We start from the raw sequence: 25,386 nt of genomic DNA, 5'->3' as shown, positions 1-25,386 counted from the left end.
AACACAAGCAGAGCAGCTCTTAGACTGATACCTTACTTGTTCCCTCTTGAATCATGGGCCTAAATTCAAAAGCCGAATGAAACCTGAAATAATCTTACAGTACTTTATATAGAAACTAAAATTTGGCAAATCTTCAGGGAAAACAGCAAGTGACGTTGAAGAAAAATCAGTGAGAGGGTGTCTCTCTGTCTTCATTAATCCATGGATGGTTAATTTAAGAGAGCACCTAAACGTCATAATGGAACATAAAAGCATAGTGCTGTCTCAAATACATTGAACTGAGGCTGTTCTGTAGGCCACAACTATCTTATTAGCTGTCCCATTAAACTTTAATTAGTTTAATGTAAATGCCCAGTGCGCTGCCATCGTCACAAGTCCCACTACAGCAGAGTATTTCGCACAGCAGTTGAAGAAGGGCAGGAGAGGCAGTATTTTTTCAAAGAGGAGTCTTGGAGCATGCGGCTTGTAACTCAAAGATAAGGTTTATTTACAAAACAAAAAACAACCCTGGCGAAGAACCACACATCTCAGCAAACACGCCCAAAAAAGGGGAGAAGAGGGGAAGAACAAACACACAGGAGACTATTTATACAAACTCATGTTCCTGGAAGCCTAATGACCTCCAGCTGCTCAGTGATTAGAGCGTTTCTGCTACCTTTTAACCCTTTGATAGCAACACCCCCTCTCGCTCGTAACACTGAGCTGTACCAACCTTAATTCAAATTTAAACCTGAACAGAAACATTTATGAGATTGCGGACCCAAAGCTTTCGTAAAACCGTCTGCGAGATTTTCTTGGCTTGGACAATACTTTAGTTCAATTAAACCTTGTTTTACACTTTGGCATACATTTTGATAACGGATATCCAAGTGTTTTGTGTGTGCCTTGAATTGACCTGATTTAGCTAGTTTAATACAAGGTTGGTTGTCTTCCCACACTCTGATAGGTAGGGAACATTCTCCAAACAATTCTTGTACCAGTTGCTTATAAAATTCCAGTTCTCTACATATATCTGATAATGCATTAAACTCAGATTCAGTTGAACTTAAAGCTATAAGTGACTGCTTTCTTGATCTCCAACCAATTAGTGCATTTCCAAATTTTATCGCCATTCCTGACACTGATTTTCTATCTGGTCCAGCATCTGCCCAACTACTGTCGGCCCAACATTCAAGTTGTGTGCTGCCCTCTGCTGATAGTTTTAAGCGAAACCTTTTGGTAGTTTGGAGATACCTTAAAACCAGCGTAGATTGCTGCCTTGGCCACGCCCTTGCATCAACGCCATTGCTGAAGCCATGTGCTGTGTGCTGTGGGAGTAGCCACGACCTCCTCCTCTTCTTCGACGTCCCCTGGAACTCCTTGTCTGGTAACTAGGGGTAACGGCCTTGGTGCTGTCTTGACCAGGTTCACGTGTGCAATTCCTAATTAAATGGGAAGGGGAACCACAGCGAAAACAGTGTCTAGCTGCAAAAGCATTTACTGTGTGCTCAAACTCAGCATCAACACTCTTAGGCACAGCATAACTCCCCTTTAAAGACAAACCTCTTTCTCTTTGCCTTTTATCCTGTTCATCTGCAAGCCGAGATGAAATGTATTCAAGGGTTAATTCAGTTGAAGGCATAGCTTCCAAAGTTAGAGCTAGAGTCTCATAGCTTTTATCAAGAGAAGACAACAATATGTATGACTGCTGCTCCATAGAGAAAGGAATGCCCAGCTGTCTTAGTTGATTAAAGGCAGACACCATTTTGGCAATATGTTCTTTCACACACGCTCCCGGTTGGAGACGTAAATCAAACAAACATCTTGTAGCATGGATCTTGGCCCCCGCAGTGTTTCTGGAATTTAGCCGCTGCAGAACCGTCCAGACCTCATGCGTGTTCTTTAACTCAGAAACGTAAGGCATTTGCTCTGGTCCCACTGCCAAAACTAGTAGACCTTGGGCTTTCCTGTCACGTTTCTGTGAAGCTGCTGCTGTTGCTTTGTCTTCTGCAGACGCGTCTGCAGCTGCCTGTAAAGGCGGTGCTTCAGTACAACTCCACAACTCTTTTGCTTGCAACCAAACCCTTACTCTAGCCTTCCAATCTTGCCAATTTTTCCCATTGAGTCGCGTAAACGGGACAGAAAAACTTTCCTGGGACTCTGCCATCCTCCCTGGGGCTTAGGAACGATACTCACACACCTGTAGACCGTCTCCCAGCTGCTGAGGTGGCTCCTTGAAGAATAAGATGTCTTCCAGCGAGTACAAACTGCGCAGTGCCTGTTTAAAACTTTTCTAGGCACGTTGCAGGACTCAAGCTGCTTTGAAGGCTTTCGTTGTCGGCAACCGCTTCTGTCTTCGCTCCAGTCCTTTCATAAATCACTCTGAACTGCACTCCTTAGCTCCTTCTTGACGTACAAATGCCCATAACCTGTCCCATTAAACTTTAATTAGTTTAATGTAAATGCCCAGTGCGCTGCCATCGTCACAAGTCCCACTACAGCAGAGTATTTCGCACAGCAGTTGAAGAAGGGCAGGAGAGGCAGTATTTTTTCAAAGAGGAGTCTTGGAGCATGCGGCTTGTAACTCAAAGATAAGGTTTATTTACAAAACAAAAAACAACCCTGGCGAAGAACCACACATCTCAGCAAACACGCCCAAAAAAGGGGAGAAGAGGGGAAGAACAAACACACAGGAGACTATTTATACAAACTCATGTTCCTGGAAGCCTAATGACCTCCAGCTGCTCAGTGATTAGAGCGTTTCTGCTACCTTTTAACCCTTTGATAGCAACATTAGCCATTGACATACAATCTCCAAAATGTATCGCTCATAAAATTGCTGTCCTTGATCATTTGCTCATCAACTTAAGGCAGGGATAGGGAACCTACAGCCTTCCACATGTTATAGGATTTCTGCTTCCATCAGCATGGTCAGGAAAGAAGGGAATTGTGACTCCCAACATCATCTTGAATGTCAAATGTTCCCAATCCCTGATTTAAAGGTATCTTCATTTGACTTTCGTGGAGATCATACATACTCCTTTGGTCTATTCCTCCCCACAAGATGAATGTGCTCCTTCTGTTTGCCTTGAGGGCCTCCACAGACAATGCTGTCCTCATATCATACTTACTTTTGGGGACAATGTGTCTCAGAGCACAACATCAGAAACTGGAGAAACTTTTAGAGGGACTCATTTGTTACTTTGCTTAGTTTCGTGTTGGGTCAGCAATGACTCAGCTTTGCTGCAGTGAATGTCTTGGAGCATTGCCCATGGGGAAGCATATGCTCATATTTACTGGGGGTTTTTTGGTTTTTTATGTTGGCTTTTATCTATGGTTGCTTGCTGCCCTACAATTGCCAGATGAAGGGTGATCTAGAAATATAATAATTATGTTGCAGAGTTTCCTGCATTCATGCACAGTATTTTTTAGATAACTGTTAATTCACTTCATTGTTACAATAGTTCATCTACCACTACTAGATAACATTGTGAAATTGGAGGTGGGGTTGTGTGTGCATGCAGTGTTTCATTTAGTTTAAGCTTAGGTGTATGGCATTCTTTTTCTTTCTTTCTTTTGTAGATGGAGATGGACTTCAGGGACCAGTACTGAATATTGATGGGTCTGAATTTTGGTTTGTGCCAAATAAGCACTTGAGCTTTCAAGAAGCTGCTCTGTACTGTTCTAATAATGGAAGTGATTTAGCGTCTGTGGCCTCTTTCACTGCACTAACGGGAATTCTAAACAGGATTGCAAATGTAATTTATTTCTTTGTCTCTTGGATATATTTTGTTGTGAAAATGTTCGTGCCAAAATAGGGGTTTTAAAAAAACCAAAAACCACCTTCTCTTGTTGTTGCTATAAGCTGTTCAGGAAAAGCCTGTGAGAAGAAGGATACCTTTGTCTGACAGCATGTATAGCAAAAGTGTTTTTCCTGCATCCAATGAAAAAATGTTCTTCTCTTATCCTTCTTCCCCAGCTTTTCCTCTAGTACTAGGGAGGGTAACAGAGTAAAGGGTAATCCAGAGCATGCCTAATTCTCATTGATGATATGAAATTTCAGAGTAAAAAGTGGGAGCAATCCTTCTCCCAGACTGCAGGCAAAACATTAGTTTCTGAAATGCAGGAGAAAGCTCTGTTTAAAAAACTGCACCAAGAAACCTGCCTGTAAGTCTCACACTTGCTTTTATTACTATGGCATTGGAAATGCTCTTGGGACTGTTTAATTAAAAACTAGGCTCTACTGAATACCTGAGGGAGAAGGCTTAAAAATTATCTGCCTTTAGTTTGCATGGTAACATTTTTTAGTGTATTTAGGGTATATAGACTTTATATGGAATTTATGCCAGATTCTACATTTTTCTGATACTTAGGTTTTCTGATACTAGGTTGAGATGTAACATGGCATTTAATGCTAATGCATCTCCTTTTTGTTTTTGCAGTTATCGGACGAAAGACAAAGTTGGTGGCTGAAATACACAGCTCCTGCAAGTCGCTACCATTCACTGTATGTAGAACTATCAGAGTCTATATATGTCTGAAATACTTTTGACATTCACTTGATGAATGTGATCTAGTAATGATGAACGCATTATGGTCATAGGTCAAGATACTTGAGCTTTGAGGCTCAGGATTTCTTACATATAATAAACACGTAAACGCTGCAGCAGAAACTTCAGAATTTGGCAGCTGTGCTCTGTAGCTGCAAAAATTAAGATGCCAGCTCCATTTTGGTCCTTTCTCCAGTGAGTCAACAAATATTTTGTGCAGTAGGACACATGAAAAAGAAATGAGCAAGCTAATCAATGATGATAAATATTTACATGCACCAAGAGGGCAAATCTGAAATAATTCAGTTCTTCATTGTGCCTAGGTTTTCAGTATTTTCATACTATCATGAACGATACTACAGGAATTGTTGGCATATTTCTTATCAAAGTTGGTACAGAGGTAAGCTGTTTAGTTTTTTATTTTAAACAATGCTAAGATACTATTCTCTCCCCAAACTTTCAGTCTTAGAGAAAAAGTTCTCCTTTAGACTTTTTATTAGAAGCTGCACTACTTCTAATAAAGAAGTTTTATGGAGTTGGAGTGCTGTTCTGGATGTTAAAAGCAACAAAATAATCAGCTGGTGGTGCCTGTTTGTGGATGTCTTGGGGGTGGCCAGCTGCAAAAGAGGGCAGGGCTCCTAATAGCTGTGTAGAATCATAGAATCATAGAGTTGGAAGAGACCACAAGGGCCATCGAGTCCAACCCCCTGCCAAGCAGGAAACACCATCAGAGCACTCCTGACATATGGTTGTCAAGCCTCTGCTTAAAGACCTCCAAAGAAGGAGACTCCACCACACTCTTTGGCAGCAAATTCCACTGTCGAACAGCTCTTACTGTTAGGAAGTTCTTCCTAATGTTTAGGTGGAATCTTCTTTCTTGTAGTTTGGATCCATTGCTCCGTGTCCACTTCTCTGGAGCAGCAGAAAACAACCTTTCTCCCTCCTCTATGTGACATCCTTTTATATATTTGAACATGGCTATCATAACCTCCTCTTCTCCAGGCTAAACATGCCCAGCTCCCTTAGCCGTTCCTCATAAGGCATCGTTTCCAGGCCTTTGACCATTGTAGAGGAGGGAATTTCAGCAGTTCAGCTTGCACGACAGTCTCCCATCTACACAGCTATTAAAGTTGAAGAAATCTTTTCCTCTTTTGCAGATGACCACCCTACAGTATGGCATTCAGAGTTTATAGTTGTATCCGGACCCTACTTTGATGTCCAGTCGTTTGCCTTTCAGAATTTGTGGAAATAATACACAGTAAATGCAGTATGAATATAAGCATAGATAAATATTAATACATACATGTATGTGTCTGTGATTCCTGCAGACAGCACGATAAGCTGCAGTACAAAACTCCCCTTCATCTGTGAGAAATACAATGCATCGCTATTGGAGAAGCACGACCCTGGTTATAAACCAACTCGCAGGACGTGTCGCGAAAATTGGCTTGTTTTTATGGATAAGGTAATATTTATTAGGAAGTACCTTGTAAGAATCTCCAAAACTTGACGAGTATTTGCAAAACGGTAGTTTTCTTGTGAACCACCCGGAGATCTTTTGATGAAGGGTGGTATAGAAATCTAATAAATAAAAAGTAAATAAATAAAGAATAAATCGCCTGCAATTAAAATATTTTTGTAAGGTGTTTTCCCCCTTTGATTTTGTTCTGCTCTGTAAATTTCCTCTTAATTATAAAAGCTAATGTGAAATCCAGGTACTTTAGACAGAGTGTTTATAATAAAATCTTCTTACAGTGTTACCGCATGGTACCCCCTAAGGATTTAAAGTTTCAGGAGGCAGATGAACATTGTCACAGTTTGGGAGGTTCTCTTCCATCAATCACAAGCCAAGCTGAACAAGGTAAAGTGATAACCTTTGATACTTCTTATAAAGTGTAGTTCTCTTCTATAAAACACTGTGCATTGATAATTTTTTAGTTTCTGGGGATATGGTAGGTACCAGTTTTCTTACAGATTTGCTAAAAAACTGTTGTGGGAATGCAGGTGAATATTTTCCACTCCTTGAATCTGCCACCTATCTGCATGATATATTAGAGAGGTGGGCAGGAATCCATTCAGCTCGCATTTTAATGTGATCGTGCCTAATTCACACTTCCTAAAACCAAAACGCAGATACGCTTAGCACTTAGCTGAAGGTTACAATTTATTTCTCAAACTAAACTAAATGCATCTACTAGGGGAAATTACACACAACTTTTTTGTAACATGCAAAAATAGGTTGCGATAGGGAGAACTGCTTGTAAAAATCTGTATATTGGGAGAAGTGCATATTAAAATGCTGGGGGGGGTTGTGTGTGAATGCATTTTTTTAATTTTATTTTTTAAAGCAAACTAGCTAATGCAGAAATGTGGCAAGTTGAACAGAATACTAGAAAATGAAAAACTGAGGGAAGTTAAAATTGACAGATTTGTCCGTCCTTTGTGTGTGTGAGAGAGGGGGGAGATTCTGGACAGTGTGGATTTAGCTGTGTATCTACTCAGCTATGTTACTCACTGTATGTTCTTGAGCCAATCACGTTCACTCAGCATCCATTTTTCATAAAATTGGCAAAGGAAGACCACCACCCTTGGGAATTATGTATCAGTGGCATGATACGGCAGCTCTCCATGACTTAGAAGCATGGCAAAGAGAAGAGGTGAATGTTATCTGAGGAAGAAGAAATTGAGAGTGATCTAGTCTGCCCTTACCTATTACTACAAATTTGCAAAATCAGGCCCCAAAACGTTGGATATGTTCTTTGGATGCAACTTCTTAGCTTCAGAAGGAACTTGAGTCTCATATAAATGCAAATGAAGTACAGTGGTGCCCCGCAAGACGAACGCCCCGCAAGACGAAAAACCCGCTAGACGAAAGGGTTTTCCGTTTTGGAGGCGCTTCGCAAAACGAATTCCCCTATGGGGTTGCTTCACAAGACGAAAAAATCTTGTGTCCCCCGGCGGTTTTTTTTTTTTTTTTTGCCCTTTTCCTAAGCCGCTAAGCCGCTTATCAGCTGTTCCGCTGATAAGCCGCTTAACAGCTGATCGCTGGAAGCCGCTTGACAGCTCTAGCACTAATCCACTAAGCTGTCAATGAGCTTGCTTCGCAAGACGAAAAAACCGCTAGACGAAGAGAATCGCGGAACGAATTCTTTTCGTCTAGCGAGGCACCACTGTATTGCCCAAAATGATCTTAAGGGATGGAAGTGGAGGAGGAAAGCCATCAAAGCAAACTGAAGATTGCTTCCATTTATAGCTGCCAAATTGCCGATATTGCGCCAATTAGCCTTTGGGGTGTATTGTCTAAATAAGATTATTTACAGTCCACAAAATGCTGTAAATTTAACAGAAGTAGAAGTTGCATTACCTTATGCAGTCAAGTTTGGGATATTTACCCTGTCTACCCAAATACTTATTTTTTTGCCAACAGATTTTATAACGTCCTTGCTTCCTGGTATGCCCCCAAATATTTGGATTGGTTTGCACTTTGAGATCCGTAGACGTGAAAACAGGTGGACAGATGGCAGTGAGTTGGTATATTCCAACTTCCATCCATTGCTGCATGGAAGACTAAGGAAAATTGAGCATGATGTGAGTCATTGGAGGGTTTTTCCTCTGTTGTAGGCTTTTCATTATAAGTGAATTAAGCACTGCTAAAATGGGGAATACAACTGTTTCATACTACTGTAGGCACTCTGCCACTGTCAGTCAGCTCTAGCAAAGGAACAGTCGGGATCTCATGGTAAGCTCCCAGTTGTTCTTTTGTAACCATGTTGTTTCCTTCCCCACACCTGACCTCACATCCAACCAGGCGGGTCAACTTGGGACCCTGTTGGGCCAAATTTGGCCCATGGATCAGAGGTTCCCCGCCCCTGTTTAATGAAATACAGTGGTACCTCGGGTTAAGAACTTAATTCGTTCCGGAGATCCGTTCTTAACCTGAGGTACCACTTGAGCTAATGGGGCCTCCTGCTGCTTCTGCTGCCCCGCCACCCCGCGATTTCCGTTCTCATCCTGACGTAAAGTTCTCAATCCAAGGTACTACTTCCGGGTTAGCAGAATCTGTAACCTGAAGTGTCTGTAACCCGAGGTGCCACTGTATGCTAATCTACTATTACTCGGGCTTCTTGGTTTGTTTGCTTTTCAGTTTTTTGATGATGAGGTGAATAACCAGTGTGGTGTTTTGCTCAACAATCCAAAATCACCATATGCTGGAACTTGGAATTTCACTTCCTGTGCCAGTATTCAAACTCTGGCCATATGTCAGATGAAGACAGGTAAGTCTGAGAATAGTAAATTTGCATATGAGACAAAATATTATTAAAACTTCATGCACAGTAGTTTCATTATTAAATGATGCATGGAATGTGTCACAGGAGGTTTCATTTTAGGAGAGGTCGTTTTACTTTCTCTCACACACAGTAAGGAATACTACTTAAAATGGTGCCTGTGTCAGCTGCAGTTTTTATAATATTCGCTTTTTTAAATAAAACAAAATATTGATCAATCAAGGGCAATCTTTTAGTTGATCAATGTGTTTTTTGATTGTTTGACCTCTAAGTGATTGCTCAACTCATTGTTGCAGTTCTAATCTTACCACCTCACTGAAAATATTATGAACAACATGGGTTTAAAAAAAAGGTAAAGTACCCCTGACAGTTAAGTCCAGTCGCAGACGACTCTGGGGTTGCAGCACTCATCTCGCTTTGCAGGCCGAGGGAGCCGGCGTTTGTCCGCAGACAATTTTTCTGGGTCATGGGGCCAGCATGACTAAGCTACTTCTGGTGAAACCAGAGTAGCACACAGAAACACCATTTATCTTCTCGCCGGAGCGGTACCTATTTATCTATTGCACTTTTTGGCGTGCTTTTGAACTGCGAGGTTGGCAGAAGCTGGGACTGAGCAACGGGAGTTCACCCCATGCGGGGATTTGAACTGCCGACCTTTTGATGGGCAAGCCCAAGGCTCAGTGGTTTAGACCATGGGTATAATACCTTTTAACAGTTTAAAACAAAATCTGCCCAAGATCTAGGTGATGTGTTTTTTCTTCTTCTAAAAATCAGACAGTTAGACGAATGATACCATTTCTCTTGCTCAACTATTTTGTTCTTTCATTAGATGAGGCAGAAAACCAGACACAGCAAGTGCTTAATGTCACCGTGAACTATCTAAATGTCACATACACCATAATTCTGAAGAACTTGACATGGCATGATGCACAACAGGAGTGCCTGCAGAATAATATGCAGCTGGTTAGCATCACAGGACAATACCATCAGGCTTTTCTTGCTATGCAGGCAGCCCGTTATAATTCCCCACTGTGGATTGGACTCTCCAGCGAAGATGTAAGGCTTGTTTCCTAACCAATTCAAAATATGTCACTCGAATAAGAGGATTTGGGGAAAACCTACTGAGCTATATTAAACGATGGGGTAAAATGACAGACCTTTGCTGCCGCTTTTGTCTGTGGCAGCAACATGTCTTGTGAATATATGTTTAAAAAGCCTAATATACAAATAAATAGCTGTGTTATGCAGAATGAGCACAGCACATTAATTAGAAAGTAAAGTCCCTTCAGTCCCACTGAAATCATTGTTGTGGGGGGAGGGTTGGCAAAGCACGCCCAACTTTCTTGAGAATCACTAGAGTTAACCTGCAAAAGTAACAACACACACAAATTACAAGCGGATATATCTCCCTGGGTGGGTCAACAAATATACTCAGATTCTGGTATTGCTTTGTTCTGCTTTAAGCAGACCTTAAACAAAACTGGTACATGAAATGCATTTAGGATTTGAACTTGGAGTTCTTGTATTGAAGATTAGCAGTACCCATTGAATCATATTGAACACGAGAAGCTATGTTATATTGAGTCAGACCATTGGCCCATCTGACACTGTACTGTTCCCACTGCCAGGCAGTGGCACTCCAGGGCTTTAGGCAGGGGTCTCTCCCACCCTTACGTGAAGATACTGGGGATTGGACCTTAGACCTTCTGAATGCCAAGCAGATGTTTTACCATCAAGGAATTGCTCTTACTTGTCTTTGATCTTCATAACGCGAGCCTTTTTTCTTTATGTTTATGCCACCAGGATGGAATTCATTATCACTGGGCTGACAGAACTCACATTAGCTTTAGTCAGTGGTCCAAAGAAGACGAAGATTTACTTGATGAATGCGTATATTTGGACAGAGATGGACTTTGGAAAACATCTGACTGCTATACGCAAAAGCCAGGAGCAATTTGCTACCTTCCAGCAAGTAGGTTTGAATGAATAAATCTTTTATTTGCGTCAGAAATGAAACAACAATACTATATACAAAGAATAGAAATAAAAAGTCAACTATATAAAATACATTTTAGGGTTTTGAATCAATAGTCAAGTAGTGGATCTTATTTTGATTGCCCCAGCTAAAAACCCTGCAACCTTTGCTGTCACCTGCTTTTACAGTTACTACGTAAAATATATGCTACTGCTTTGAGAATGCTTTTAGATACATTGAAATAAACCAATGAAAACATTTTATTCTATTTTTAAATAACCATTTTTTTTAATAACCATTAAAATCCAGCAGTACATCTAAATGGTGTTTGTTATATCCATTGTCTCTAGACATACACTTACACGTTCAACATGCAAAATATTACTTAACGTAACTCCTCCACTGACAATATTGAGTGGCTGGTATCAGAAGATCTTGATTTTTGTCATTAACATAGTTAAAGAAAGGGGCCCGTGTGTCTTGGAAAGTGTCTCTATTCATTATGCCTTTACTTGCCCTTGTGTGTCTGGTGAGACGCTCAAACATTGCTACATCCCAGATATTATTTTCCCATATGTTATGGGGTATTTCAGTCTGGTTCTTCCATTGCTGAGCCATCACTAATTGTGCTGCGGTCAGTAAGAAGCCTACTAGTTCTCTGTGGCACAGGGTGGAGTCTATAAGTCTATGTCCAAAGAAGGCAGGATTTGGAGAAAGGGATTGGCCTGTAATTGAGGGTATAATGGAGAACACTCTACTCCAAAAGTTTTTAACGTTGGGACATTCCCACCAAACATGAACCAGGTTTTTCACAGCCCTTGCCAGCCTGACTGGCATCCAGTGCCATCGGAAGATGGTCTTGAACGAGGCCTCCTGTAAGCAAGCAGAAATTTTTTTGAGCAGAGGGTGGCCCAGATACCCTCCCATTTGTGATCTTCAGTTGGGTGGCCCAAATCTGATTCCCATACATTCTGAAGGCCTATAGCAACCCCTGCCTCATGATCTAATAGATTGCTGTATATTTGGGAAGCAGCATCCTTCAAGTCATAGGCCTGGCCTGCCACATAATGATTCAAACAAGGTAAGTGTATGTAGGCTGTCTCCCCTGCGCACCAAATGGAAGTGCAAAAGAATGAGCCTGAGCTACCTGAAACCATGTAGTATGAGTGCCTTTTAATTAACCTTGCAGGTCCTCTTTGGAAATTGCTTTTCCTCTGGGAAGCAGGTGACGGGTTGTGTAAATGCCTACGTTCCCCCAATCCTTGAACTGTTGCTATTTATATTTGCGTCTGAAAGCTGTCGTGACCCAAGAACAGGACCAGTGGTGAATGGTCAGGGGCCAGAGTTTTGCTCCATGTTCTCCACACCATCAGAACTGATCTAGTAAATGGATTGTCTATGTTTTCCTCCTTCAAGTTGCTTTCTAGGCCAACTAATTTTGATTTGAGTAAATATGAAGTGCCTTTAAAAAATGTACCTTCTTTTTCTTTCTTTTTTAGCTGAAACTGAAAAACCTGAGGTATTTGACTTTATTAAATGTCCACACAAGATTAAGAATACACCATGGATGCCATTTCGAAACAGTTGTTATTCATTCATGATAGCAAAAGACAGATGGAAAGGATTGAAGTCAGATGAGGCCCACCATTTATGCAGGATGATGAGTAAGAAGTTTCTGTTTAAAGTTTGTTTTGTATTTCTGTGTTCATAACTTTTGAATATATTTTTTTCAGATCTGAGAGGACTCTGCTTGTTTCCTCCATAAGAGTACATGATTAGCAATTTCCACTAAAGCAGCCTCTTCTCCCCTCACCCCCTTAGAACTGCAGTCTTGGGAATGCTGCTGTTGCTTCCATGTTACCACTGTTTCTTCACATAGTTGTACTTTATTAGTCAAAGGAAATAAGCAGGGATCATATCTGTGAACAGGCACAGAATTATCTACATAGCTGTGCAGATTTTACAATACTGTACAGTCCTGTATGTTTGCTCAGAAAGGAGCCTCATAGAGTTGATTGGGCTTACTCCAGGGTAAGGATTGTATTTCACTGGAGACTTGTATTATATATGTGGTTCTCTCTGGCCTTGCTTGCACTCTGCTCACCCAGACTTAGAAAAACATTGCAATAAAAGCATCTGTTGGCTATCTAAATTTACAATGTGTTAATGTGAACTATGTTGGACCTCTTTCGTATCTAGATTAAGAGAAATGATGCCTTTTAAAAGAAGCTTCTCTTGACCTGCTAGAAGGGCATCCAGGAAAAAAAGATTCCAGTGTGAAGGCTTCTTACAAAAAAAGCATTTAAAAAGTGAATGCAGTTTTGTATAGTTTTTTAAAAATGCATTTTGAGTTCTGCTGGACGATGAATATTCCCTGCTGTTGCCATTAGCAATTGGTATTGAAAGCTATACCACCTTCTGAGCTTAGATGTTCTGTTTACCTACTGTAGATAAGTGTCTCTCAGCTGCTACTGCCATCTTACATTAATTTGTCTAATGCTGTTTTAAAGCCATATAATCAAGCAGCCATTATACTGCATCTTATGGCCGTCAATGCCATACGTTAATTGTGTGAAGATTTGCTTTCTCTTAGTTTTTCCTGAATCTACTACCAGATTAGTTTCATTGGATGACCCTGAAAGTATGGGAGTGGAATTAAAATTATCTCCACTGCACATCATGTATAATTTTATAAACCTCTGTCATATTTCCCCTCACTCATCTTTCCCCTCCTTTACTGAAAAGCTCCAAATGCTTTACCTTCACTGTATACGGAAAGTGTTCTGCTCTGTGTGTGGGGTGTGTGTGTGTGTGTAATGTGTCAACCAGATCACTAGACAACCTCTCATTTATAGGAAAGAGTATTACAGTCCATTTCCTAATGATGCCCAATATGGAGTTCCCATTTCACACTCTGCAGAGCCTTCATGAGAGATAGCCATTGTGGTGCCCTCCAGATGTTGGACTACAATTCCTATTAGACCCAACCATCCATGGCCAATAGATGGGGATGATGGGAGCTGTGGTCCAACCAGGAGCAGTTCATCAGTGGGGTGGAGCCATAGCAACAACCTCCTGCAAACAGGGTCAATGCCGCTTACCATGAAAAGTGAGACATTGACTACTTTCTGGGTGTAATGAAGAGAGCACTGGGTTGGTTCTGCTGTGCATCCACACAACCCTGCTTCACCACCACTTCACCCTTCCCAGGAAGCAGTGACAACCCTACTGCAGAGAGGCTATTGCTGCTGCTCTACTATAGCCACCAGGCTTGTCTCCCTTGAGCCCAACAGCACCTAGTAGGCCAAAGGTTCCTCACCCCTCTCTATGCTTTTCCATAATTTATGTACCATGACCTCTGTACATCCAGACCTAAGAAAGAGCAGCTGACTTCTGTCACTAATCATTCAAGATTATTATTTTTTTGGTTTAAAAACTTAGGTAAACGGCTAAACCTTGGTAGCCCCTTCCTTCAATTCATTTCATAAACTGTCTATAAAATCCTGCCAGATCCATTAAGTGATTTGACTTTTAAAAATTGCTTCAACAGATACGAATGCCTCCCTCTTGACTATCAGGGATGAAGATGAAAATAGTTTTGTTGTTGAGCAGCTCCATTCTTTCAGTGGCCTTGCTCGCTGGCTGTGGTTGGGTCTGATTTATGATGCTGATGGTATGTTCTAAGTTCTGTAAAGCTCTCTTGCTAGGATGAATGCCTTTCTTAAACATACAAAGAGACCAAAGCTTATAACATTGTCTACAGCCATTGATGAGGATTTAAAAAACAAAACAAAAAAATATATTTGATTAGAGTTCAAATTGTCAAATGCAGGTTGATGAGTGAGAATCTTTAAGCTTAATCAAGAGCACTTTGGATAATTTGTTCCTTATTCAAGCTTATTTTTATTGTAGAATTTAATGACAACCTAAAGAAGATGCATGCTGGATGCAGATTTGGGGGTTCAGAAGTCACTAATCATGCCTGTCATTTTTAATCTGATAAGAAATACTAAATGCCTAATGTTCCTGGTGCGTCTGCTTTTGAGCGTTATTTGCTCAAATATGGCAATAAGGGTTGCCATAGGTCCTCTTTTTCCAGGACAGGTCCTCTTTTTCAGGGGTAACATTTTCTGTATGGGGGTGCATGGGCTACTTTTTATGTTGTATATGCAGTAGTAGACAACCAAGTGCAAAACATATACATACTGTGTGAGTTTTGCATGGTGCAGGAAAGGACCAGATCCTTGTTTTTGTATATTTTGAAAGGACATTGTAGAATGTGCCCGCTCCCACACCCCAAGCGCCAGCCAGGGTGTCCTCTTTCGCCCTTCAAAATATGGCAACCCTACAGGTAGTTTCCTTCCTTGGGCCCTTCATTGCACAACTTCAGCCCACTCATTTCACTTGCAACTCTGGTTCCGCAGAAGGGAGTTTCTGTGCTGCTTTCATGTAAACAAAAAATGTTTCTAACGAATTAATGCAGTGGGAATACTGCAGCTGTTGGGGTAAAGTGATATTCACCTGTTTTATAGATTTTATTTTACCATGTTTCACAGTATCTTCAAAGACTCCCCTGATAAGAAGGAATAATTTAGATGGAACAAACATTGGGCTCATCTAGACTTCCACTTGTCCCCCACTGCTTTCCTCCAGGAAAATCTGATCTTAGCGCTGAATCGGAGCAAACATCAACTGGATTTTCCATGGATTGACATTTGCTTTGATTCAACACTAAACAGCAGATTTTCTGAGGAATTACCTTTATGAAAAAATACATTTTTTTCACCTGAAGGTAGATTTTAAATTACTGATTTATTTTATTTTTCCCTCTTGGCATAGTTAACGGTTATAATAAAACTAGTACAATGCTAACATAAAACAAGTAAGAGTTAACATGGAATAGTAACAGAAACTAGATACCTCAGGTTAGGCATAGTGATAAAAGTGTAGACTTGTGTATTTCACCATCTGCAGAGAGAAAATCTGGATGTTAGCATTAATACTGTTGCCCAATTCCAGTGAGAACATTTTTCTTTAATAAAAAAAAGTTTTCCATACTGGATATCTCTGCCAGCAAAGGTGTTATAGGAAGATGAACTACTATATCCCAACAATTGGTGCATTCACAGTGCGCCATTTAAAGGGATAGCTCCCCATGTTTGTTATGAATGCTTATGTGAGTATTTAGATGCATTGGGGGGTGTATTAATATAGTTTTTCTGGATTTAATTTTGATTATAAGAAACAATTCTAAAGTGGGAAAACATTTTTTTAAAAAATTGTTGATACCGTCAACAAACCAGGCCACATCCAAATAGCATATGCAAAAGGTACCTCCTTTTATTTCTAAGCCAAGTGTTGGTTATTACTGACCTTCCAGTAATGTTAATGTTAGCCATTGTGGGATAATTTCAGCACACTCCTCTCTTCTAAATAAAATCTGTAGCACTCATTATGGAAACTTCTTTTGTTTGTTTTCTGCAGATGGTAATCTGAAGTGGGATGACAACACATACCTCTCATACAATAACTGGAGACTAGGGAGACCTTATGTAAAGAATAATAATTTTGTTGCTGGTATTGGTCTCGATGGTGTCTGGGATATGTACAATTACAGTGGCAACTGGTTACCTCAGCAATTTAGCCTACACAGCATCCTTGTCTGTAAAATAGAAATGGGTAAGCAATGTCTGCAATTTGGATTGAATTTCCAAAGGCCTATGGTGGTATTATTATTATTTTTTTTACATATGCCTAAAACTAAAAAAACTAAACTTCTGTCCTTGTTGTAATATTGAAATAGGACCCAAAGAATACAAACCACCGCTGCCTGAGAAACTACCCCATGGAAATAACACGTACTGGATCCTTCAAAAACAGCTCAGTTGGTATGATGCATGGAGAGAATGCAAACGAAATGGCAGTGATTTAGCCAGCGTACACAGCGAATCGCAGCAAGTGTTTCTGGAAAATATTGTAAAAAGAGATGGATATCCACTTTGGATTGGTTTATCCAATCATAATGTGAGTTTGAACTGTTTCATGTGCTTTTGCAACCATATCCCCATGCTATTATCTTTAAAGGTTTTGAGCCAGCTTTTCGTTTCTGTTAGCAATATTTTAACTTGTCTCATACATTAAACACATTGTAGGACATGGGTGGTGCTGTGCTCCAATAATTAGCCGTGATGCCTGTTTATCCCTGTTTGTAAAACAAAAAGTGACATCTGAACTTGTTCAACTGGAATCGAATTTCTCTCTTTCTAGGAAAGTGATTCTGATTTTGAGTGGTCTGATGGAAGCACATTTGACTACAAGCCCTGGGAATATGAGCATTCACATTCTCCTGGAAATTGTTTCTTACTGGACACTAAAGGATTTTGGAATCGCTTGGATTGCTCGCATGGTGCTGATGGTGCTATTTGCTACTACCCTTCAAACAGTAAGTCTGCATTCATGTCTCCAGTGTGGTGCTAAGACCAAAGAGAATGATGAGGGCAGATCCCACCCCACCCTGGCCCTATACTTAAAAGCATTTCCTTAAAAGCAAGTCCTACTGGTTTTGAGACCTTCTAAGTAACTTGCCGAGGATTGTTGGCCACCAAAACCTTAAGATTATAAGAATAGCCGTGCTGAATCAGGCCTGTGGCTCGTCTGGTCCAGCATCCCATGCTCACAGTGTCCAACCAGATACCTATGGGAAACATCGAAGCAGGATCTGAGTGCAACAGCATTCTCCCAGAAACTGGCATTCAGAGGTAGACTCTGGAATTCCATCTCAGGCATCAGAGGGAAAGGTCTGTATTCCCTGGGATGCCCTCCAATGGATCATAGTCCTGTACCTTTACAGTAAATTAAATTGCTCCAATACAGCAGCAGATATATATGTGTGTGTGTGTGTGCCAACAATCAGTTTGTGTTTATGTGGCAATGGCTTATCAAGGCTCCATTGAACCACCTGAATGGAGTGCCTTAAGATGTTTGGATGATGATGATTTATATTTTCACAGAAGTACAGTCAAAGCAAGCAGAAAATCCCACATACTGCCCAAAAACTACTGGTAGTGCTTCACAGTGGATACAGTATAAACAGCATTGCTATGCATTTGATTTGGCATTTTACAATTTCTCTATATACAATTGGAAAGAAGCTAAAGAAGTCTGCAAGAAGCTTGGTATGTCCAAATTATGCATCATGTTACATCTTAAAAAAGAGACAATAATATAATTAAGAATATTTTGGATAGAGAGCTGATTTTTTTTGTTACTACTTTAAATGTTGCCATAAATTATTTCCATAAATGTTAATAAAGAGAACTTTCAAGAAGTTATTTGCACATTTGACCACTAACATTATCCACTTAGATCCTTCTGCAACACTTTTGACTATAGAAAATGAGGAAGAAAATAAGTTTGTGAGTGCACACTTACGAGAACATTATTTTGTCACTGGAAGAGTATGGCTTGGAATGCAAGAAAATGGTAAGCAGTGAATAACTATGAAGCACTTGTGACTTATAACTGTTAAGGCTGGAATCCTAACCGTGCCTGTTCAGAAGTAAGCTCCATTGAATTCAGTGGGACTTGCTCCTAGGGAGTGGGATTAGGATTGCAACCTAATACAGTGGTACCTCAGGTTAAATACTTAATTTGTTCTGGAGGTCCGTTCTTGACCTGAAACTGTTCTTAACCTGAGGTACCATCTTAGCTAATGGGGCCTCCCGCTGCCACCATGCCACCGCCGCACGATTTCTGTTCTCATCCTGAAGCAAAGTTTTTAACCCGAGGTACTATTTCTGGGTTAGCGGAGTCTGTAAACTGAAGCATCTGTAACCTGAAGTGCCTGTAACTCGAGGTACCACTGTACTGTGCAAGGCATAATAAGCAAGGCAGGTGAAGTCAGGCATCTCTCTTCAAGGAGAGTTAGCTGCATTCCATATTTCCATTGATTTTAGCGAAACTGAAGTTTTATTTGGATTATGCTCCTGAAATTTACTGTGCACTGCAAGTACATTATTATAATTTTAATGAATAGAAATCAAATAAAGAACATGCATTGCAACTTGGCATATTTTCCATGCTGTAAATAAAAGCACAGAGAAAGAGAATTAGCCAGACTAGAGGGCATTAGCCAAGGATGTATGTACCTGGTTATTTCAAATCATTTCATCTATGTCTAGCTCTGCAACTCGCAGCCATATGCAGGCATAGAGAGATTGTTCGTTTTACCGGTTTTTCTACTGGCCTAATGGTTTTCTATCTATTCCTCTATACCTACCATAGACCTTCTTTCCTAGGCTTCCCTGCTTCTCAGTTCTCTGAATCCTTCTGCCAGCACTAAAGCTTTTAGAAGCTGAATAGACTCTTGACTATTGGTGCTTTGTAGACTTTTCTGGTTCTGAACAGTATATAATTAAATTGCTGCTTGTACACACTGTAATAATTGCAGCACATTTTTGCTGTTAAGGAATAACTTTTTGTGGGTGGTTTTTCCCCTAATATACAGCTGAATCGATGAAGTGGCTTGATGGCTCAGAAATTAAATATGTCAACTGGGAAAAGGGAAAAGAAAAAGCCAATGGTAAATGTAGCGTTGTGTTTTCAACAAATGGTACATGGTCCAAAACTGACTGCAGAAATCTCCAAAGCAGAGTTGTTTGCAAAGCTCCTCAAGGTATGTATGATTTTGATTTTAAAATAATGTAGCTTTTTAAACTGGCCTGTGATTGTGTCAGCAGGCGGGTCCAGTCTCTCATCAGGAGCAACTGTATGTGATGTTTTGATATCGGTAAGATGCAGATGATGATCATCATCATGACACTAATAATACTATAGGTAATACCACACATAATAAATACAGAGATCTATGGAGGAGGAGAAAACCCATCTCCCTACAAAAACCTTCCTTTCCTGTGAATGTTGTAGGGGCTCCCTGTGCTTCTGCAAACATGGACAGAGGTAATAGAGAATGCCCATATTTCCTCAATGCAAAGAGCACGTCAAATCAATAAAGGGCTTTTCTTGCTGAAAATGAGAGGAGCAAGGGCAGGGAAATGCTTTGCATTCTAGCTGGCATGAAGTAGCCTCACACAACTTTTGTATAATATATATGATTTTCAGCCAAGTTGCTTCTGGATTAATAGTTACGGATGGATGACGTTGGGGTGTTTTTTTTCCTTACAGTCTCTAATCATGTAGGAGGGGCAATAGCTGTCGCTATTCTAATTATTGTCGCACTTGTTGCTGGATTGATATGCTTCCTTTATAAGAAGAAACGACTGAATTGGGGCGGATTCTCTTCGGTACGCTACGAACGGGGGTTGTACGAAGATGAAACGGACACTATGTTTTCCAGAGATGGTGACTGAGGAACAGTTCGTGCTGGATTGGGCTGTTTAGGCATAATTTTATAGGTTTTGGTTTGGCAAACCTATACCAAATGTATTCAGTAGCAGGTAAATGCTGACCTCTGGGTTCAGTATCTATTTTTTGTTCAGGGTGTGACAGCAACCTTTCCCCCCACATTTGAAAGGAGGAGGGAAAGTCAGCTGTGTTTCACCAACTGATTTAAACTCCAATCAGACTTTGCACTTTCCATGGTCTTTAAGATTTGCACATGCATTGAGATACGACCCTGAAACTGATTTTTGGACATGCTTTGATTTTTGGACATGCTCTGCTATATGAAGTATGATTGATGCCTAGGGAATCTTTTGGAATCGACTCACTGGACGCAAAATAACATAATGTAATAACTTGTATCAACCATACTCTTTTACAGTGGTACCTCAGGTTACATACGCTTCAGGTTACAGACTCCGCTAACCCAGAAATAGTGCTTCAGGTTAAGAACTTTGCTTCAGGATGAGAACAGAAATCATGCTCAGGTGGTGCGGCGGCAGCAGGAGGCCCCATTAGCTAAAGTGGTGCTTCAGGTTAAGAACAGTTTCAGGTTAAGAACAGACCTCCAGAGCGAATTAAGTACTTTAACCCGAGGTACCACTGTACTTAAAACCTATTGGGGTACAGAAGGGTTGTTTTAAAGAAAGAAAGAAACTTGAAATGTTTTTAATACAAACTTGAAATGTTGACCTTTTTCAATAAAAGTTCCAAAGATCCCTCCTATCTTTGGTTCAGTTCTTTAGTTAGCTTTTTAGTTACAACAGTTAAAAGAATAACAACAATTTGTCAGCCTGCATTTTGAAAACATTTTTAACTTTAATAAGCCATACCGTCCCCACACATACAAATGTAAGAGGCCAAATGGAAACCAAGGGCTAAATGAAAGATTCAGACCCCTAGTGTGTATAAAGAGTGGAACCTGGAGAAAGATTGTGGTTCCTGTTGATAATGTTTGACATTTGTCATTATTACCTCTGTCATATTTTGCTACTTCTAAAGGGGTACTCATTTTGTTCTGTACTAATACAGAAAACACATTGAGCTGTATGTATTGTTAGCCCTACTTAGGTCCATTCATTTCTGTGGGTGTCCTCTAAGTTGGTCTTCGTTGAATGCAACCCATTGATTAGCATCTAAAAGACATGCAGACGTGAGGGGTCAAAACACTACCATGGTTAAATGGGGTCGTCCACATTTTCTTCTTCTGACTATAGCTCCTAATGTATAGCTCCTACTTCTAGGTGGTGTTTCCTCCCCTCATGTCACCAAAGACTCTTTTTCTTGGTTCTATGTTATGACATGGTAGGAACACCTGGCTTCATGTGATAAGCTTCTGCACATAACCGGCTCACCATGTGGTGACAGTTGTCACATAGAGCAAATCAAAGTGGCCTCAACACAGCAGCCAACCCTAACTGAGTTTTAGAAGAAGAGGGGTAATTATAAGACACATATCATTTAATATGTAGCATAATATTTGTCTCTTAGCCAAAATAAAGGAACAGCTTCTATTAGTTTATTAGTTTTTATTAAATGAAATCCATTCATTTAATAAAAATGTACCATGGAAATATTTAACTAATTGTTCAGATAATACTACTGACTTAAGGAATGCTGTCAAAGATAATACTAAAAAATAATTAGCTTACTACTCGTTTTATTTTTATGCTAGGGGGGGGTTTGCCAAAAAAGCCCCCCAAGAATCCCACATAGGTAGAGGATTCCCATTTAATAAACGAGACAAAAGCACTCCATATGCAAATAGAAAAGAGGTGCCTTAACAGATACATGAAGAAAATCTTCATGTACGAGAGCAGGAAATCATTGGACGCCTAGGGCTCTGGACTGTTTTTCCTTGGCCCAACGTCCATTGTTCTGCATACTATGCATAGAGATAGGAGCATGTAGCTACTCAATCTTGTTCTAATTAGCAAAATGAAAGCCAGCCTATTAGCTTTCCTTTGGAAGCGTGTGTGCATGCATGTGAGTCCCTTTTTTCAAGATTGTGTAACATCACCTATGGGGGGGGGTGTACACATAGACATATAGACATACACACACACACACACGTAGGCCTTTGTCCAACTTCACAGTTAGCTCTTGTGAACTGCTACTAGTCTCTTCCTGCTATAGATCTCTTCAGCTGGGGTATTTCTGCAGGATCATTTAAACTGTGCTATTCATGCATTTCTGCCCACAAGCATCTTTTCAGTGACAGCAGTATAATAATCTTATCAGTACATAATAAGGGAGGGTGATAGTGTGATGTATAAGGAGGTGGCTCTGCACACCTTCTAAAAAAAAAACATTAAGCATTTTGGAGAGGAGATATTTAACTGGACACACACTGTCTCAAACAATCTCCAACAAGTGCCCTCAGCAATATAGCAATCCCAATAGCAATGAATGTGCTAGCTTGGGTAGTCTGTGATCTCCAAGATACAAAATGCTCCCCTTTTAATATCTGGAAATTGTGATAACACAACGGCTGCTGTTGTACAACGAACGGGCAAAAAATTGGACATTTGTTGCACACAAACTGTTTGTGCAGAAAGGTCTTTAATATAGTGCCTATAATAACCTATGAGGGACTGGGGAATGATAGTGGTGCATGTGTACGTGCATGTACACACACACAGGAGAAAAAATGCACTTTGTTTTTTTGTGTTTTTTTGGAAGCATGATTTAGAATATTTAGATAAATAAAATGCCCACAACCAAGTCCTAAATTAGTAATGGTGAAGAAGCTTGTTCACCATTTAATAAAATTTGCATCACAACCTATTTCTAATGTACGCCCTGACACACAGGTACTTGTGCCAAACAGATGACTGGTGTAGTTATCTTTGACAGCGCCAGTCACCTGCTAGGTGGCAGAGAAAAGAACTGGGGGCTACATTCAACATACACACCACACACCAGGGAACTGAAACTGGGAAGACAAATGGATGACCGTATGTTAAAAGATTTTATATTGCAAAGATTGAGACGTATGTATCTCCCAGCGCAGGGCATACTCCATTAAGTACTCTTTTGCATGTGCAGTAGTAACCAGGGTTTGGGGCAATTTCCACTAAATAAGTGTGCTCAGCATTACTGAATTTATGACTATTTGCACTTGTGGGCTTCGTTATTGATGTGAATCTAAAAATGGAAAGTTTATTTTAAATATATTATCAGGGCTATTCAGTGATGCAAGATGTAGATAAATATGCACAAAAGATTCCAGTGTTTCTACAAAGTGTTTATTTGTATAATATTCTGATAGAAATTTTTTTAATTATGTTTTTAATTGTGTGTGCCGGGTTTTTTTCTGGAATATCTATTCTGCGATATTGTGGGAAATGTCATGATGTGAATGAATGCAAATGCCTTAATATATCTGTATTGAGAGTTCGCAACAAAACCTACCTGTGGGTCTGTGGGTCATGGCCTTAGAAATACTTGTAGTAGATTTAGTAGAAAGCTTCAATGGTGATTAGATTTGTACTTGTGAGATAATTTAAGCTGATTTCAGTGCTTTTCACCTGATTAAAAATGTTTTTGTACTCTTCAGTATTTAAAAAAACACCCACAAACATCAAAGTTAATAAAGATTTAAAAAGTAATCTTGTTCTGAGGTGTCTTCTGTCCCTTTTTTTTTTTTTCAAGAAGGGAAAATGGCATTAGCAGGTGAATACAATCAAAACAATTACTTGACTTGCAAGGAAGTTGTGTGCCTGTTTAGTCTTCCACTTCTCCCATACAGTCGTACCTTGGAAGTCGAATGGAATCCATTCGACTTCCAAAACGTTTGGAAACCAAAGTGCAGCTTCTGATTGGCTGCAGTAAGCTCCTGCAACCAATCGGAAGCCCTGTCAGACGTTCAGCTTCCAAAAGTAGTTTTCAAACCAGAAGAGTTACTTCCAGGTTGGCAGCGGTTGGCAGCCAAAATGTTCAAGGACTAAGCTGTCATCAGCGCATGCATTAGGGAGCTCAAGATAGAGAGAGAGATTCTATGTTTAACTTACTATGTTGAGGAAATTGATTCCTTTGCAGACATAGAAAACAACAGGAGGATGATACCCGGTCTGTGAATGGATGCAAGTTAGAAGTTTGTGAGTATTAAAGCTATCCTCCAGGATACTGTGGTCAGTGGTACCAATAGACATGAGAGATTAAGGACAAGCAAGATTACACTACTGCTCTCCAGGCCAATGTCATTTACCAGGGCAACCAAGGCAGTTTTAGTTGAAGCCAGACTTAAATGGGTCCAGATAATCTTGTTTCCTCTAAGCACACCTGAAGCTTGACCATTGCCATTCGTCATGAGCACCTTGCCCCAAAGGGGAATATTTGCCACAGGGCAACTGTTAAAAAAGATCACTAGTTTCATTTATATCCTGGCTTTCTTCCATCACAGAACTTAGGGGGTCTCCTGATAGCCTTCCATCTAGGCATTAAACTAGATCCAGACCTGCTTTGCTTCCTGGACTTTTTTTTTTATCTTGGACTTTCAGATTATGCCCTTGAAGGAACCACGTGTGCAATGCGCATACCACATTACAATACACTGCACTTAATCCAAATTTAGTTGCATATTCAAACTAATTGCAAAAAACACAACAGATCAGAGACATGTTGCCTCTCTGATATGCAGTTAGGCTACAATGTAACACACACTTTAAAAACTGAAAACCAATGGGAGTTCCTGATAAATGTGGGTAGGATGAGATCTGTGGATGAAGGGTGGTATACAAATTCTAACAACAACAACATAGGAGTCGGCAAGGCATTGAGTTTAAGATTTTATCTGAAAATAATAATCAATCTGAATTTTTGAACTTCCTATTCTGTTTCTCCATAGCTGGTTTTTAAAATTGCTGTGCAAAGAACTCATACCCTGAAAAGTTAACTTGCTCTTTGAGGTGCCAAGGGCAACATTGTAGAAGCTGAGGTTAAAATTTTGGAGATGTGTTGTTTCCTTTTATTGTAAACGAAACAGACCAAGTCGCTGCAAAACGGTAACTTCCATGTTGCAAAGCCTGTCAACCTAACCATCAGCATGTTTACAGTACTTGTAAATAACTGTGTTCACTGCAGCTTCTTCAAAAGGGCACAATGACACTTGATGCTGGTGGCAGCACATAAGTAGAGTGTCCACTATGCTAATTCCTGCCATCTCGAAGATACGGCTAGAAAAGTCTCCTGTCTG

The 25,386-nt window shown here is 40.2% G+C and overlaps 1 protein-coding gene across 2 annotated transcripts in view; it reads left to right on the top strand.

Moving 5' to 3' along the window:
- The window catches only part of LY75 (lymphocyte antigen 75), a 57,613-nt gene extending 33,813 nt beyond the window's left edge, over window positions 1-23,800 (top strand). For both annotated transcript variants that reach the window (XM_083703687.1, XM_083703686.1), the window contains exons 18-35: window positions 3,562-3,737; window positions 4,422-4,486; window positions 4,853-4,929; window positions 5,858-5,994; window positions 6,285-6,390; window positions 7,957-8,117; window positions 8,674-8,803; window positions 9,645-9,871; window positions 10,619-10,787; window positions 12,290-12,454; window positions 14,341-14,463; window positions 16,275-16,469; window positions 16,594-16,814; window positions 17,058-17,232; window positions 17,801-17,965; window positions 18,156-18,272; window positions 19,297-19,464; window positions 19,974-23,800. In XM_083703687.1, coding sequence (XP_083559813.1) covers window positions 3,562-3,737; window positions 4,422-4,486; window positions 4,853-4,929; window positions 5,858-5,994; window positions 6,285-6,390; window positions 7,957-8,117; window positions 8,674-8,803; window positions 9,645-9,871; window positions 10,619-10,787; window positions 12,290-12,454; window positions 14,341-14,463; window positions 16,275-16,469; window positions 16,594-16,814; window positions 17,058-17,232; window positions 17,801-17,965; window positions 18,156-18,272; window positions 19,297-19,464; window positions 19,974-20,158 — 2,762 coding nt within the window. In that variant the 3' untranslated portion in view covers window positions 20,159-23,800. The remainder of the gene's footprint in view (window positions 1-3,561; window positions 3,738-4,421; window positions 4,487-4,852; window positions 4,930-5,857; window positions 5,995-6,284; window positions 6,391-7,956; window positions 8,118-8,673; window positions 8,804-9,644; window positions 9,872-10,618; window positions 10,788-12,289; window positions 12,455-14,340; window positions 14,464-16,274; window positions 16,470-16,593; window positions 16,815-17,057; window positions 17,233-17,800; window positions 17,966-18,155; window positions 18,273-19,296; window positions 19,465-19,973) is intronic.
- Window positions 23,801-25,386: the final 1,586 nt, after the last annotated feature.

The sequence above is a fragment of the Podarcis gaigeae genome, assembly GCF_964106915.1.
Source record: "Podarcis gaigeae genome assembly, chromosome: 1".
NCBI lineage: Eukaryota > Metazoa > Chordata > Lepidosauria > Squamata > Lacertidae > Podarcis > Podarcis gaigeae.
Note: the sequence above shows the minus strand (reverse complement) of the source record. Positions and strands in the feature narration are given on the sequence as shown.